This window comes from Lacerta agilis, chromosome 3 (genome assembly GCF_009819535.1).
Source record: "Lacerta agilis isolate rLacAgi1 chromosome 3, rLacAgi1.pri, whole genome shotgun sequence".
NCBI lineage: Eukaryota > Metazoa > Chordata > Lepidosauria > Squamata > Lacertidae > Lacerta > Lacerta agilis.
This window is the reverse complement of record NC_046314.1, coordinates 67,044,456-67,062,692: the sequence shown is the minus strand read 5'-3', so window position 1 is coordinate 67,062,692 and position 18,237 is coordinate 67,044,456. Positions and strand designations below refer to the sequence as shown.

General features: G+C 41.4%; 1 protein-coding gene across 1 annotated transcript in view; it reads right to left on the bottom strand.

Annotated features, from left to right (window-relative positions):
• IGF2R (insulin like growth factor 2 receptor) overlaps nucleotides 1-18,237 on the bottom strand; it is a 73,692-nt gene that overhangs the window by 44,883 nt on the left and 10,572 nt on the right. Inside the window, 16 exon segments of the mRNA XM_033144112.1 lie at nucleotides 156-309; nucleotides 775-890; nucleotides 1,456-1,633; nucleotides 3,496-3,637; nucleotides 4,490-4,627; nucleotides 5,265-5,411; nucleotides 5,582-5,722; nucleotides 7,834-7,995; nucleotides 8,878-8,981; nucleotides 9,498-9,672; nucleotides 11,239-11,401; nucleotides 12,175-12,292; nucleotides 13,909-14,029; nucleotides 15,908-16,040; nucleotides 16,763-16,861; nucleotides 17,735-17,859. Coding sequence (XP_033000003.1) covers nucleotides 156-309; nucleotides 775-890; nucleotides 1,456-1,633; nucleotides 3,496-3,637; nucleotides 4,490-4,627; nucleotides 5,265-5,411; nucleotides 5,582-5,722; nucleotides 7,834-7,995; nucleotides 8,878-8,981; nucleotides 9,498-9,672; nucleotides 11,239-11,401; nucleotides 12,175-12,292; nucleotides 13,909-14,029; nucleotides 15,908-16,040; nucleotides 16,763-16,861; nucleotides 17,735-17,859 — 2,216 coding nt within the window.

Sequence of the window (18,237 nt, the reverse complement as noted above, 5' to 3'; positions counted from 1 at the left end):
GCATCCTAAGTCAATCTTTTAAAGTTTAGGAAGCGCACCAGTTAATTAAACACTTGGGAGATTTGCCTGCAGGAATAAATTAAGATACACAAGGGAAGAGCAGAATGCAGGCCAAATAAAAGAGTGAACAGGAACTCTACTGATACAATGCTCACCTTCTTGTATGTCATTTCACAGACAGATGCCCGCCTGTCACAGCCTGAGATGGGGTTCAAAGGTCGGCAGACATTTATGTAGTATATTTTGCGTGGACCCTGCTCAGAATTGTCCACTGCATGCCAATTATCCCTGTCTGCAGACAATGATAAACTGAAAAATGTGCAAAACAAAAATACTGAGTTTGGATACATCAATTTGTATTTTAACTTATTTTTAACAAGTTATTATCAATGGCGCAGAATTTCTTCATTCATTCATCTCATTGCAATGAGCATACTAAAAAAGTAACTGAGTTACACTGATCAGTTTTAGAGCACAAAATGAGGAAAGCAAGAATATACATACACAAACACATATTCAGGAATACCAATTACTTTATAACAAGAACTACAAATGGACAATCCTTGGCAGTAATATGTCCACACCCTCTTCCCTTCTTTATGATCCATTTGTCCGAAAATTTCGCAACACAGCAGCAGCACTGCTTGTTCTATCCATGATCTATCCATGACAATGTTAAGTACGAAATGTAAGTTTCGAGCTTTGGTCAGGAAGAACTTGCCAGCTGAGCGTTTCCACCCAGATTTTACATTCACCAAATTTTGTTTTGCTTACCGTGAAAGATCATATTGCTTCATGGTCTGAGGATCTGTGACAACACATTCTGTGGGTATTTCTGGGCAGGCATATTGAGTATACCACCTGAAGTTGTAAGTGAAGTTGTCTTCTGCCTAGATTACCATAATCATATATACACAAAACAAAGAAGTTAAAACTGCAAAAGGTGAGTAACAATAGAGTTCTTTTTTAAGCTGCCCTTTTTAATTTCAAAGTGGTATGATTCTGCTGTCACACATGGAAGCTTAACTTTTACTGTCAGAAAGTCCACTCAAATCTATGTTGATATATCCAAATGTACAACATCAGCTGGCAATGTTCTCTAACACACACTTTTCATACCTGCCCCTGTATATAGAGCTCCTTCTCACTACAGGGATGCAAGCCCTCTGCACAAGACCACTGAAATGACTGCTTTACTGGAAAACTTTTAATGCAGATTTTTTACCATAAGGGTAAAATCTATTATGGAAGTTTCCAAGAACTATCTGTTGATATTAAGCAAGCCTTCTGATGCTACTAACCATCCCACAAAGGAAGATCTAAAAAAGCAGTGTGTTATACCTCTGAAATGGCATTCCCCCTCCCCTTAGAAGGGTTTAACTTCTCATTATGTTAAACTATTGGGGACTTAACTAAGGATGTGATGCACAAGAATTATCCACAACTGGCACTCACCTGATATTCAGGTAAACCTGCGCCTGCACCACGATCACACAGGAAGGTAATATGGGTAGACCGCTGCATGTGCTTCTCGTTGTTGTACGGTGTGCCATTTCGATAGTTCAACTGAATCATTCCATCATAATAGGAGAGCTCAGAACTGGGCAACCCCAGACTCCATGTGTCTTTACCACTAAAAATATACATTAATGCAACTTCATATAGGTTTCCTTTAGGGATGCAAGTACCCAAGTACAGTACCAATGAGTTTGCATGGCAAAAGCCAATATAATGCCCTAAAGGATACATGCAGTGTCTGACAGTCCAACCTTATGGCTCATCTTTTGCCCACTGTATGAAGGCAGGAATGCCTGCTGCTATTTGCACCAGTGCTCTCTACTCAAAGCCAACTTATTGTTTGCATACTGGACCATTGCCTACATTCTTCATGATGGTACTGGAGAGTCCAACTGGTTATGCAACAGCAATTCATGGGACTGGGTTCTTGGAACCATTTCCCACCTAACATAAAACCCACCAGCAAAAATCAACAACAGGCTAAATCCATTCATGTTGACAAGGTACAACTTAAGGCATGATGTCTTATTTACAACTGATAGACATGCTATCGTCTATACAAATAGCACCTACATCAGGGGTCCCCAAACTACGCGCGAGCCATGCGCACAGGCCTCCGCAAACCCAAAAATGTGCCGGAAATGACACTTGCGCATGCGCACAAGCGATTTCCGGTGCCACGCCAACCCGGAAGTGCGCCGAAAAAAGCAAGCATGCATGCGTATGGGCACACGCTCCCCCACCCTCTGGCCCACTGTGCGATCGGTGCCAGAGGAACCAGCCTGAGGCCGGGTAAGTTTGCCAACCCCTGACCTACATGATGTGCATACCATTGAGATTATACGTTTGAAGGGAAGTGCTAACTTATGCACGTTCTAAGGTACACTATTATCTATAGCTATACTCTAGTTGATCAAGCTTAAAATATAACCCGGGTTCCAGAATGCGAATCGAGCAAAACTGTGTGCCCAATAAAGCTTTTATACTTGCATTCCTTGAACAGCAGCATCCCCATCCAAAGCTTCAAGGCACAATAATTTTGAAACAGGGTTGAGCTAAAAAGCAGTTTTGACAAGTCAGGAGTGGGGCTAAACCAATTAAGAAGTCAAACTTCCCATTGGCACAAGCCCTCAAAGAAGTCATTTGGACCCCAGATGACGTCCCTATTTTCCTTTCCTTTCAACAGTCTTCCTCTTATGTGACTCTGTTTAAGGCCACATCAAGCTAGCAGAATCTTAGCAGTCAGAAGGCTCCTAAGAACATTTTCTCAAAAGTAAGTTCCATTGAATTTAATGGGACTAACTCAATAACGGATTGCAGCAACACAATGCAATCTTGGGCATAAGTACTAAGAAGTTACTCTCACCGTGTTCAACAAAGTGTGCAACTTAATTACTACTACTACTATTAATTATAGGATAGGCGTGCCTGGCGTGCTCTGGTCCATGGGGTCACGAAGAGTCGGACACGACTGAACAGCAACAACTATTAATTATTATTATTATTATTATTATTAATTACCTGTCCTTCACCCTAAGGTTCCAGGGCAGGTTCCAGTAATTTAGTCACTATTGCATGGGTTCCTCAGGAAAGGCAAAGGACCTCTGGACGGTTATGTCCAGTCAAAGGCGACTATGGGGTGTAGCGCTCATCTTGCTTTCAGGCCAAGGGAGCTGGTGTTTGTCCACAGACAGCTTTCTAGGTCCTGTGGCCAGCATGACTAAACCGCTTCTGGTGCAACAGAACACCAGAATACATGGAAACGTCGTTTATCTTCCAGCCACAGCGGTACCTATTTATCTACTTGCACTGGTGTGCCTTCGAACTGCTAGGTTGGCAGGAGCTGGGACAGAGCAACGGGAGCTCACCCCATCGCGGGGATTCAACAAGCCCAAGAGGCTCAGTGGTTTAGACCACAGCGCCACCTGTGTTCCTCAGGACACACACAGAGCAAGAGAAGGCATAAACAACACTTACTTTTTCTTCACTTGACACGCCGCAGACTGTGACGCACACAACTGGTTTGACACGCTGCCACAAATACTGATGTAGAAAGTATAGTCACTTGTGTCTGCTAAGTAAGTGTGATGCATCAAAGGTGACAAGTCAAAAGAGAATCCTAAGCAGAAATGAATGAAAATCAATTGTTCAGCACCAAGGTTTTAAAGACTGAGAAGTAAGATGGGCAAACATGATTTAATAGACTCCATGTGCTACCTTAAAACAGTTGCCCATAAATGATTCTAACACTCAAGTTTCACAAAGTATACACACCCCACTTCAACCTACACTTGTGGCAGTATGCATGCTTAAGGACACATAACACCAGGTTTTCAATTTTCATTGCACTAGTGTAGTTGGATTTAAGAAAATACCAATGTAATGTTGCATTTTCAAGACTCTGTCACTGGATATGCACCAGCAACTTGCAATATACCTTCTGTTCTAGGTAACAAAATGTACTATTTTTTAAAGCATAAATTATGTTTAATACATAGGGTACAAAAGCATTTGATTGTTTTATTTAAACTATTTATATGCTACATTTGACTTAACTCTTTCACGGCAGCTTACAATAAAAACAGAACAAAAATACTCATGAATAGGATTCTGGGAGACCAGCAATAGAGGCAGCCCATCGCAAAATATAAATCTAGGCCAGCAACAAAAACAGGCGTTTTTTGTATTAAAAAACCACACCAAAACTTCTGGCGAAAACCAGAAGGGAAAAGCCAGTATTAAAGTCTTTCCAGAAGGCCTCTGGCAGAGCACGACAGGCAATGAATTCTGAAGTTGTAGGATTCAGTTTTGTTTTGTTTTTTTTAAGAGATGGAAACAATTCTATTCCTGCTACTTTGGGACAAGTGATGCTAGATGAAAAGAGGCAGTTGAACTAGAAGCTGGAAATTGTGACACAGACCGAAATCCCATGCCCCAGTTGCCGCTTTACCAGTTTCAACAGGTTACTCACCTGCTTGAGAGTCAGAGACTCTGCACTGGTCACCTTTTGTTTTAGACAGCACACAGGCAGCAGCAGTGTGCCATTCGAACTCATACAGGCACCCGTCGTACCCAGAACTAATCAAAACAGGAGCACTTTCCAGGTCACCTGGGAAGATACAGATAATTATTAAACGGAACCACCAAATAAACATTTGATTTTTCAAGAGACCAGTACATGTTCAGATACACAGATTAGTTACTGAAGCAAGCCAAGTGCATTACCTCAGAAGTGCCATTTTTGCATGTCCTTACACCCCCTTCCCAATTTAAGAAAGGGTGCAGGTATCATGGGAGATCTGCATGTATAGTAGGCACAGGGAGCCTCAGGCCAGAAGGCTAAATGTACCCCTCCAGGTCCTCCTCCTGCCCCTTGAGACTCTTCCCCCTAACCACTCCCCAGCCTCACATCCCTCACTGGTCTTCCCTCATACCTTCCTTTAGTGTTTTTGCCCTGCTGGAATGTGTGCCTGAACTTTGTTAAGAACTCTTATTTGCCTGAACAGGAAGATAGAGTGTGGTGGTGTGTGTGTGTGTGTGTGTGTAGAAACTAGCCTACCATACAAAGGTAAATTTTACATTTATTGTTTTGACCACTTTTGCCTCTGGCCCCATTCACCACTGGCATGCTGCCTCCAAATGTTGCCCAGCAAGAAATGTGACCCTCAGGCTGAAAAATGTAGCCTGTCCCTGACTTATGGACCTTACCACCACTGCCTTCGTATAATAAAAGCCAGAGTACTCACCTGGCTTGCATATGAGGAGTATCTTTGTTTCAATTGTCTTTTTTGGTCGACACTCATCGCCACCCGAATAGTAAAGCTGGATATTCTCTCCAACTTTTGTGGGAGCAGACATAAATGTCCCTAGGTTTTTTGTGCTATTGTCTTCACCTAAAAAGAGCCACACACAAAACAAGAAATACAGATACTTGTTTTAGTGAGCAATCCAACGTATGTCCTTTTAAGGAATTATTATTTTATAAATAGCACATACACCGTTGTATCCAACTGTTGAATGTGGTTCTTTTAACGTGGGGAACTCATACAAGGAGGTTACTCACCAACTGAGCAAACAGATGCCTCCTCTGAACAGTTCACTGCCCCTCCTTTCTGAAGTACTTGGTGACAGACGTTTATGAAAAAACGTTTCTTTTCTGTTTCCACAGGGTTACCGTCTACAGCTTCCCAATTCTGCTCTAACTCTAGAATTAAGAAATTGCATTTTAGATGAACATTCCTCTAAAAGCCATATTATCGGCAAATGAAAATGATGGACTATATGGAACTCGCAGAACTGACCAGGAAACTCCGAGACCAGAGGGAAGAGACGGTACAGAAAGATTGGAAGAAATTTAAAGAATATTTGAAAATTCATGCTAAGATTAGTATTTAAGAATTGAACTGGAAGATTAGATAGGCTACAGATATGGAAAGTATATAAGACAAAGAAAGATAGAAGTATGATAATGAAAATATAGATAAAGAATAAGATTAGATATAAATGATGATTTTATAATGTTAAGAAATTACTAGTGATGATATACAGTGAACGCAGAAGGAGAGGATGTGAGGAAGTCAATTAACAATGTTAAGGAATAAGATGTATACTGCAATTTTTATATTTTTCCTTTTTGTATTGTGTTTTTTTGTATTTTTTGTTAGTATGTGTAGTGTTTATTAGTAATGTTTGTGTTTTTTCTATTGTTTGAAAATTTAATAAATTCGTTAAAAAATAATAATAATAATAATAATAAAAGCCATATTATCTGTGGTGTTAAAATTACAGATTGTTCCCCATCCCCTGTCTAACGAATGAATGGCCATGTAGAAACTCGACTGCAGGTCAAACCACATATTACTTCTAATATAGAGAGTTAGAAACCACATTGGGTTTTTAATTATTTATTTTGTAGCAAGCACAGCCTCCTGCATTTTCATCAGGGGCCTGAAGCATGCAGGGAGGAAGGGTTCCCAGAATGCAATCCCAATTAAAATCTCTCTCCACACACACAGAGCGATTAGTATTAAGGGAAAGTTCCCATTGCCACCAATGCAGGTCTTTTCCCCTAAAGGCCAGCTGCTGCATTCTAATTTTCACCAGAACTTTGACTGGGAAGGAAAGGGTTAAGCCCCTCCCACTCCCCACACACACACACACACACACACACACACACTACAGTCCTGTTGAAAATTTCTCCTTTCTCCATGCTTGCAATGGGGCAGATTTTTGGGTTTTTTTTAAAAGCCCAGTGTACTTGCTAGTCACATACTAAAAAACCTAATACAGTGGACACTCGATCCGTGCGGGAGACGCGTTTGCAACCAGCAGCGTCCATAACCTGCAGTGCCGCGTCTGCGCACAGGCGGGTTGCAATTCGACGCTTCTGCGCAAGCGCGAAGTGCAATTTATTGGTGTTGTGGTGTTTATAGCGTAAGCAAAAATCATGTTCTTATAAGTGAGGGGATGAAAGTCACCCAGGAAAAAGAGGCTGAGAAGCATTAGTGTTCCTTGTAAGCTGGTTAGGGGTTTTGCAGTGCTTCTGAGCCCATTTCGGTGCCTGCAAAGACAGGCAATAGCACTGGCCAAGAGTGTGTTTAAATGGAGTTGTAGTGAAAAATTCCACAGACAAACCTAGGAACTGATATAACCCCAGACTTTTACTACTGTAATGCACAGATTCATGAAGTTTAAGCAAAAATGGCAACAATCCCAAAATATGGTAATTTTACCTCATGGCAGGACCAATCTGCCAAAGAGCATATTATATAAGTGCTCTAGCTCCAGGATCTCTGCTGGTTGCCTGATAGCTTAAGAATTCCAACAGATTCACTGCGTTCCAACAGTCAGAACATACAAAGCCATTTTCTGCCGATATACCACAATTCTGAACTCCGACTCTGAACTCCTTTTGATTTGGAAAGTCACCAGCCTCCGATCTGTGACTGAACAGGCTAACATCCCACGGTATTAACTTGCCAGTGGTGTAGACTTCCCTTCACACAGAGGGACTTCCCCTTCCTCTCCCCAGCAACGCATGTACCCCAAATCTGTACTGGGGGGTTGGGGGACGTTGCTAAGCAAACTGGGGTGGGCGGGTTACGGAATGGAGGAGAAAAAAGAGAATTCTCACCACCCACAGTCACCACATGGAAGGAGTATAAGCCATTTAAGATAACACTTAAAATACCCCTATATTTACTGTTTTCAGGTTTAAAACATTACTGGACATCTGAGATAAGGCAAAATGAACAAAGGTTTAAAAATGTAGCGCAATAGCACATATCTTGTTGATTTTTTTTTTAATTGCCATACCAGAATGACGAATCAATCGTGTCAAGTCATAGCGTTTCCTTTTGTCTGTAACCATACAAGGAAGATCTTCTTTTGCTACACATGCATATTTGGTCTCCCAGGTGAAGAAGTATGAGCAGTCTGTTTCTCCTGTAAACACTGGGCTTCCTTTGCCATCATTGTCTTTGAGAAGTTCATTAAAAAATATAGGAAGATTAGGATAAGGAAAATATAAATTACACAAATTAAAGCATTTATATCCCACCTTCCGTTAAAATATTCTCAGAGTGCCTTATAACTTATGATTACAACAACAGCACTGGCAGTTTACACGGAGCAGCTGAAAGCCAGTCAAAAATCTACTAAAAACCCAGGGACACCCAATTTGGTGCTGGATTAGCTGGTGTGGGGAGATACGTCACTAACCTGTTAGCTAACTGTCTCACCACAAAGAGTGAGGGCACCCAGAGGTTTGACTACTCAAGCTAAGGGTGTACATTAAAGTACTGGGTACAGAACCATCTATGGAATTTTAAGACTCTCTGAAGAATTAAGGGTTGTGCACTATAACATCTGATGGGTAAGAATGCAAGAACGGTGTTGGATAGTTCAAAGAGCCTCTCTTGTCAGTATGTCTCTGAATACCAAATGCTGGGAAATCATGCATGGAGAGAGCATGTTGTACTCTGGTCTTACTTGCAAGCTTCCCATAGGCACCTGGTTAGCCACTGAGAACAGCACACCTAAGAGCCTCACGAGCCTAAAAGCAAAGCCACCTGCTGCTTTGCTCCCAATATCTGAACTCTCAAGGAACATGCTGCCTCTGAACAGGAACGTTCTATTGCTCTCATAACAAACACCCAGTTATATACCAATCCTCCATTAATTAGAAATCCTCTTCCCTACCCACATTTCTTAAATGCTTGTATAACTTTTAGATTTCAGAACAAAAGGAGCTGCTAGCATTCAAGTGGTAGAGGGCTGCGGTGGGGCAGCTGCAAGTATTCTTGGAGGACAACAGAATATTGCTCAAAGCGATCCATAGATAACTAGCATGATCATTACCTGCCGTTTGATTGCATTCAAAGTTTATGACAGTCATTCGCTCAAATCCAGAGCTGCAAGGATCTCCTCCTGGGTATGTTAGAATGAGGTCTCCATCAGCATACCTGATTTCAAAAGCCAAAATGGTGAATGTTTAAATATATCTTATCTAATTTAAGGAACAGAAATAGCTCACCAGTGGCCCACACTCAATGAAAACCAGAAAAAGGTTCATTAGATGGGTATCACAGCTCAAAAGAGGCAAACAGATTTCTAATTTGGAATGTTATCCATTTTAGCTCTACATCTGTCTAAAAGATCTTTGTCTTGTTAAGGTCTTCTCTTCCAAAACTAAGAGCAGAAACTTGACAGTAGAACCAGAGTCCAACAGGATTGTCCTCCACAACACACTTTGAATTAGTTGGTTAGAGCGTAGTGGCAATAATGCCAAGGTTGCGGGTTCAATCCCTGTACAGGTCCATATTCCTGTATGGCAGAGGGTTGGAATAGATGATCCTCAGGGTCTCTTCCAACTCTAAGATTCTAGAATCTAGAATTGCCAAGAACCAACACTGCATGCAGGAGCTTTAGTTCCTAACAAATACTAACCCTCAAAGACTGTTTTCTAATTAAGCACTCACCTCAGAGTTTGATGGGTAAACCTTCCTGCCACTTTCTGCTGAAGAACATCTGCATGTTTGACCTGGCATGCTGAAGCATCGGCATCACTGCAGTAACCTCCAGCTGCTTTGCCACATACATTCAGATAATAGGAATACTCTTCTCTGTCTTTAGCAACGTAAGGTGTGACATACGCTAAAGAAAGGAGGGTCGGAATGATTGAAGCACATATTTGGTAAAAGTATTTAGGTGACTATACAGACAGAAATACACATTTACAGCCACAGAACCTGTGTGATCAGTTTACAGCCCTGTCAGTGAGCTGCTTGTGTTGTCATCTCATGCCCCACAAACTCACAGCTGCATCGCTGTTCAGCTCTTTCTTCAGAAACCCATGCAAAAACTCCAAAGAACTTTCAACCACAATGTGACACAACACACACATTTGGTTTATGCAAGTTAAGGATTGTAACTACGGAGGCCAATGCAATCTACAGCTCTCTTCTTCCTCACCGTCAGATTTAGACAGAGGCTCTGCCAACAACTCACTAATCATGGTTTCAACATCTGGTGAGCAGAATCCAATTCTGAGGTTTTGCAATATTAATGTGGGCATGTTGGTACAGTCCGCACAAACTGCATCACCTCTGGGTGGAGGGGGAAGAAACAGTCTCCAGCCACCATGAGCTAAGAAGCTGGGTATTAGGGACTTACAACCTAGTTTTCTCCTCAACAGCTCAGCTCTGGGGTCCCCAACATGGAGTGTGTGGGCAGCACAACACTCTCAGACAACTACTCGTGGTGCCCACCAAGGCCCTGACTCTTCAAATTTATTTTTAACCAGTTTTATTCTTATTTCTTTTTGTTATGGTAGTTGTGAATTTTTTTTGGGGGGGGGGGGTTGGTTTTTTAGGTCTGAGTTTTGCTGTGGGCATCCGGGGCAGGAGGTAAGCATGAGCAATTTTCTTCTGTGGAAAAGGGTATTTGTGTGGTTACCAAAATGTTGGCTTGATTCCCAAATGTGCCATTGTTCCTAGAAAATTTGGCGACCCACGTTTAACTTTTCCCGTGCAGCTAACTATTTATACAAACTACAGCTGTGCCCTGGATTCAGCCACATCGAGCAGATTCAGGGGAATCTGGGCTTGGGACAAGTGAAGTCAGGCTGAAACAGACCCAGGCCACACAGAGTAACCAGGGGTGGAGAATGGGGTGGGAAAGCTGCTGATTCCCCAGCACATTCTCAAACCTCTGGGATGCAGGTGCTTCCTTTGCAAGGCTCTTCCCGTCAGGAAAGTAGCTTGGAAAACAGCACCCCATAAGTTGTGGGCACTATTTTCCAAAGGTGCCCTGCAGAATTCCATCTTTCTCCCACCTCTCCCCCCCTGCCCCCCTTACAGCCTGCTCCCAATGATTTATTGCCACAGCAACTCCCTGGGCCAACTACTACCAGCTACACCTGGGCTGTAGAAAGCTGGTGATGCTGGTACTATGGGAGGAGCAAGCAAGGAGCCATGGGAGCAGAGCATGTGGTCCCTGGGTTGGGGAGGCTATGCACAGCCCTACAATAAGGAACACTTTCAACACAGACCAATTTAGAAATGGTGCAACTCTATACAGGACTATACCACACACTAGCACCAATGTTGTAGTTGCTTCTTCCTCTGCCATAGCTACTAACTTGGCTTATATTGGTGCCACTGCCTCACCAATATAAGCCAAGTTAGTAGCTATGGTAGAGAAAAAAAAGAGGGTGCTTACCTGGAATTTGTTTGAGGGGTGTCAAATTCACATAGATACCATGCTGCTTGCTGGTCAGGACACAGTTGTTACTCTCTAGGTAGTCTCTGTGACAGGCAGACTCTGTAACCCATTCAATCTCGTACTGGCAGTTACTTTGAGCAGTGAGTCTGGGACTTGTCACCTAATACAAAAGGGAAAAAAAAGTGTGCCCCGAAGGGTGAAGAGAAACTCCCTTGGGTTGGCTCCAAGTTATAGCCCCCTATAAAGTTCAAACAGCTTATTTTGCATACACACACACTCGCACACACAAGATGTGCTGTATGGAGTAGATCCACAACAAAACAAGCAACAGAGCTTGTAATTTTATTGTGTGGAGGGAGGGGGGAAGAGAAAGAGAAGCTGCTTCCCTGAACTGCACCCCATGATGCTTCTAGACTTCTACCGCTTTGTGTTGGGCTAGGACCTGGGAGATCAGGGTTTAGGTCCCCCCTGTGCCATGAAGTGGAGTGACTGTGGGTGATCTTTGGCCTAACCTTCCACACAGGGTTGCTGTGGGGATTAAATGAGGAGGGAGAGAATGATAGAATCATAGAGTTGGAAGAGACCAAAAAGGTGAGAGATAAATGCAATGAACAAATAAATAATATCCCAGTTTTAACTAACTTTTGCTTAGAACAAGCCAGAGTTTCCCTAGTTTGTATGTTCACAGACTAACCTATCATTTAGTTCATTTAGGTCACTGTATCCATGTTTTAAATGAAAATATAGAATAATTGAGTTGGAAGCTGGCTCAAAAGTAATCGAACCCAACCTCCTGCCAATGCAGGAAATCCACTGCTACACCGTGACAGGGGGCCATCCAACCTCTGCTTAAAAAACAACTTTAGGGCCAGGATTTTGTCCACCAGTTTCTGTCATCAAGCAACAGGATTTGACACCCCAGGTATCAGTTACCTCTTTTTTCCTCCCCTCTGGGCACACAAAAGTAACAGTCACTGCTGGATCATGGTCACCACAGAAGTCAGGCCTCTCATTTTCATTGCTAATTTTGCGTTCGTATCTCAGGGAAAGCCTGGAAAAATGGGGGGGGGTGTTTGAGAGAGGAGACCGTGTGAGGCATGCAGAAACAGCAAGAGTGGAATTTAATACAGCTACCTTATACTTTTAGTTTATCAGCTACACTGGCTCCCAGTCCATTTCCGACTACAATTCAAGGTACTGGCTATGTATTTTGGAAAGCGGTTTGTTCATCTGTTCTTCCTAGATTTGGGTGCATCTCTAGATATCACTACAAAACTCAGCATGAGGGTTCCCAAGGTGAGGGAAATCATCTCTGTTCATGTTTGGATGCCGGAAGCCATTTTGAATCAACATGTTGGGCCAAAAGGTGACTTTGGTGTGTTTTCACTCAATTTTTGGCTTGCCAGGTCCAAACTCACAAATTATACTATCCATTTAAAAATCACAATATTTTTCTTCTTTTTTTACAAGTTTCTGGCAATGCCGGGCACTCCCCGCTAGTTACTTACAAAGCCCAAAATGTCTTGGGACCAAGCTGCATGAAGGACCACCTCCTTAGGTGAATCTCCATTTTTCCAGCTCAGCTGTTGCTGTGCAGTTGCTTTCTGAGGCAAGGTTGGTGACAACATTTGGGAGAGATCTCTGAGGTGGCCCTCCATATGTGTGGAATTTCCTGTCCCAAGAAATTACCTTTCTCTTTTTAATCCACCAGCAGATGGATAGGTAGATGGATAGGCTAGGTAGTCCCTCCCCTTACCTGGCCAATCCCCTGGCAATGCCTCCCCCAGGCAGGATTGGGCGCTTAGCTGGGGTAAGCGGAGACCCCAGGTATCCCTCCTGGGGGAAGGCGCAGCCAGTCCGAACTAACAGGTGTCGCCCAGGAGCTCAAGAGCTGCACGCGACCACGCAAACATCGCCCCCCATTTGATGTGGGGAGCGATCATTCTCTTTTTAATCCACCAGCGGATGAACATATTTCCCTTCATACAAATGGTTGGTTCTACTGCTGCTAAAGGAATTGAATGCAAGCGCCATTCTTCGTGTGCTTTTTACCGTTTAATTTGTTTTAATGGCTGGATCATTGTTGCTTTGTTGGTTGATCTCCTATTTTATTTTTTGCATTTTTAAAATTATATGCAGGTTTGTTTTAACAACTTTGATTTTTTATGAGTAACGGTATTTATTTTTACAAACAGATGTCTGCTGTTATATTTGTAATATGCTTTGAGCAACTCTTTTGTGGAAGTCAAAGCAGGACACAAACTTACTAAGACGACTAATAAAATTTAAATATTAAAAAAGTTTCTAGCTCTTATAAGCTTTACTGTCGTCCAGAAACAAAAACCAGCTGGATTCAATTATGGATTAAAGAAAATAAATTAAATGGAACTCTTAAGCCACCAGTATTCCCAACAGCAACAAAATAATTTGAGTGCTAAATGGTACACTGTACTTTACAGTAGACTACTTTTGAAATCATTTACTAAGATTGATATTCAAATACTAGACACTTTAAAGCAGAGAGGGGGAACTTGTGGCCCTCCAAATGTTGCTGACTACAATTCTCAAAATTCCTGACTGCTGGCCATACTTAAGGGAGTCAAAAATTACTGTAGGGGAGCCAGTTCCTTCACCCTGGTTTAAAATGCCATAAGATTGAAGACATACCTGTTTTTATCAAGCTGCTTGAGTTGTTCTTTAGGATGTCCCAGGTCAAATGCATGACCACCCTTTAGCAGGCAAGCTGAACTGCCCTCTGGACAACCCTTTCCTTCAACAGAGGATTTTCCTGTAAATATAATGTTTAATATAAGAAATAAGACCATAGGTAAGGTTTCGGAAGGATGTTAGGGCAAAGTCTTCCATTTAAATCTTTAGATGTAAACTTAATTTTGACCATGTATTGCATAGGAATAAATGGGCCGAGGAGACTGCTGGGCAGTCTGAAAAATCAAAGCTACAGAAATCAAAGATTATCTTTACATATAATACCCACTAAGCTGGAGGAGTAGGCAATAATTATCTTAACATCTTTATGGCTGCAGAAACATTCTAGAATGGCAAATGGTATTCTGTTCAAGATACCCAGAGTGGAAAAAAAATTAATTTACCAAATATCTGCATGCGCTATGCATATCAACAACAGTTCCTGGCTGAATGGCTCTCTAGAAACAATACTTCAGAGAATATGAACAGTCTTTTAGTAACTCTCGAGTTACGTCTTACTGTCATAAGAGGAATAAGTTTTACAAACTAGTATTACCCCAGTGATCTGTTAAAAGTTTGGAATAATCTCAACTCCACATATTATCCTTATTTGGTATTGTTTCCTAAAACTCGCAAGCTTTTATCAGCAACTTAAGATGGGCAAAGCCAGTTCTAATAAGGTGTATTGATCAATCTACTAATGATTGATCTATTATCTGCTAATATCAGAAGCTGAGCAGGGACATAGATGACCTTTTACTTCGTTTTCTTCAGCACTGTGTTAGAGAGGAAATGTCAGGACAGGAACTTGGAAAACTGACAGCATTTGAACTACAGAACCTATAACAATCATGTGCAAGAGGAAATCTGGGAATGGATGTAGTTCAGTAGCAGAACATCTTTTCTGATAACAAAAGGCCCCAGATTCAAATTCCCAGCACTTCCAGGTGTGGCTGGAAAAGACTCCTAACCCAAAACTTAGGAGAGCTGCTGCCCAAGTCAGCAATACTGAGCTACGTGGACCAATGGTCTGACTTCATATAAGACAGCTGCCTGTGTTCCACTGTTCCTCTAAAAAGCCTAACAAATCTTAATTGTTATATATATATATATACATATATATTATATATATGATGCAAACAGAGAATTTAGGAATGTTTGAACACAGGGGATTTGTTTTCTATGTCTCTTATACTGAGGAAGTCCACTGTAAAATTGTTTTTTGGGGAAGCTCAGTTGGCACAGCATGGGACTCTTAATTTTAGGATCATGGTTTGAGCCCCAACGTAGGGCAACAAGATTCCTGCATTGCAGGGGGTTGAACTAGATAATCCTCATGGTCTCTTCCAACTCTACCATTCTATGACTCTAACACATGGAGGCTGGAAAAGGGTTACTCAGGCATATCTTGGTTCATATTTGAAAGGGCTGAGGCAATACTCTTTTCTGAATGCATCTGAGGTTTGATTGTTCAGATGCATTCAAGATTCTGCTAGGAAAGAAAATGAGCTCTTAATCAATTAGAGATGTGAAAGCCTGGTGGTGTGGACAGAAAAATGGAAGGGAATCTCTGTTCTTAATTCTGACCTTAAGAGAAAAAAGAAGAAGCATCTCACTCCATCTATATAACCAAGGCAATGGCCCATTTGGAATATGTATCCCAAAAGCAAGTCCCCCCCCCAAAAAAAAGTTCATTACAGTCAATACAAGATCATGTAAAACAGTATCATGATGCATCTAATAAAATATCTTAGTGGCCCAAGGAGTCACCAGATACTGCAAAGTACTGACTAGCAAAATAATTTTCAAAAATAAATTAAGCATGCTTCAACCTGTTTAAAAAATATGTATCAGACTGTTTACAGGAAGGTGCGTTTCAAGTTTCTAAGGGGAAAATGTGACTCAGATGAAAAACAAAAAGCAGGCATATTAGACACACAATGTATGCCAAGGTTCAGACCTATGTTTCTACAGACATTGATGTAGAGCTCCACGTCATCATCCGAGTCCTCTACCAAGTATCCTCCAGAAGTTTTAATCAGTGGGTTCAAGTCACGTTTCTTCAAGTCTTCATCAAACACATAACAAGGCACCTAGAAATTAAATCATGCTAATGACATACAGAAGAGAAAGCATCACACCATTTCAGAGACCATTTCACACATTTCAGGAAACAATCCCGATACAGACACTCCCATTGGAGATCTGCCTATGGAAGAATCATGCTTCAGCATGTATAGCTGATGTAGATATTGCATCAAGTTTTCCTGAAATGGTTAGGTAAGTGCATTGCTGCCAATGAAAATTTGCATTAATTCAATGTACTGGTTATATAGCTCACCAATGGAACCAGGTTGGGACTAGAATGCTTAGAAGTATACATTAGGCTAGTCAAGGCTCCATTGTCCCAGAAGGGTCCATTGCAGCCTGGAGCCCTCTCTGACTGCTCTGTACTGCCATTATGATTTGCTCACTAGGAAAACCAGCAACAGGACTAAGGAGCAACCACACCCACCTCCCTGTGTTCGCCTGCCCTCTCCCTGTTCTTGCCGTTGCCACATGCTCTCTTGCGTAGCACTGAGCATGAGGTTGACAACTTTCCTTGTAATGTGGGTCCCATGTGGTTCCCAAGCAGTAACCCTGAGCAAGAGATTTTAACAGGTGGGCGGGACAAGCCACCAATCATGTGATGTCATATGATTGGCAGGTGGCATCACCACCCTCCTTTCAACTTTGGCCCATGAGACTGATCCTGATCAAGACCTGACATGTGGAGCCAAAAAGGTTCCCCACTCCAGCCTAGAACTTGAATTACCTCTTCAGTTGGTTTAAACAAATCTTTCTTGCAGGCCACATATGTCTTCCATTCAAAGTAGTGCACACAACTGGTTGAAGTCACAAATTCTGGGGAACCCTGATTAAGAAATTGACAAAATACAAAAGTGTGCTATCACTCATTATTAAACCAAAATCAGAAAGCTTAATCGTTCAAATGGGTAACAGAAACCAATTACCTAGAGCCAGAACAAGAACAAGAACACTCTAGCAGGTAATTAATTGCTGAATGACTTTTCATTGGCAAGTTGGCAGATATGGAATGAAGCCAGGAATATGAAAGTACATACACATAGTGTACCACAAACTAAGGTACTTGGAATAACAGGACAATTAATTAGAATGTTTGGGAGATTAATTCAGTTTCTCAGATGCCTTAATTAACATTCACTTTTATTTCCCGATTATACATGAAAAACATGCCCCAGTAGCCCAACTTTTTATAGATCACAATTTTAAGCTGCTCTGGCAGTCAGTTAACGTTGGCTGAGAAAACAGGTGTAACTAAAATACAATACATCTTACAGTCAGTGTGTGTGTGTGTGTGTGTGTGTAAACTGATTAGCTGTACAGCTACTGAGAAATAAAAACAAACATTTGGTTTGCGTATCCCTTCTAAATGAAGCCCATGCACTCCAGAAGAGCCAAGGAAACACAATATACAGATAGCTTTATAGCAGAAAGAATCTATAAATTAAAAGTAACAGATGCCGTATTAAAAGAAATAAAGCATATGAACTGACATTAATTCTTTAAAATATATATTTTAAAAATGCATTTCACAACATGTTTGTATTTGCATATTGTGATTTATAATTTTGTATTGGTTATCATGTTCAATGTTTTAATAATAAAACTTAGTTTTCAAAAACATTTAAAAAAATTCAGGAAAATATGTCCTTGCATATATTTTTAAAACAAGAAAGGTTTTTGGCAATAATGCCATACTGACCAGAGTCTTCCCACAATAGAAATTAATGTTGCTTTGTAATTTGTGCTCAGTTCCTTGCTGTGTACAAGTCTGCGTAGTGCTGAACTCCAAGAGCAGTTTAGAACTTCTCATCAGCGAGGAGTCCCCTAAACAAAGCAACAACGAAGTTAAAATATATTTATACCGCTGCCTTTTACTGTGTAAGGCTAATAGAAGCTTGGGCCAAATTGGTTTTGACAATCCACACAAGCCTTCCGGAATCCAATTTTAACCAATTCAGAACAGACACTTTGAAATAGATCTTCTGTAATTCACAGGGTAAATGCCTGTATTTCAAAAGCTTAGTACAGGGCATAATGTAGTTTAAAAAAAAAAAAAGCCCACCTGATAATCACTTACAGAGAAAACACATTTGTCTTGATTACCTTTATGTGCAAAGATTTTGCTATACATGTTTTGGGGTAGTATAACACCTTCATGAGAAATCCCTTTAGGTTAAGAATGGATAGAACAATACCTACTGC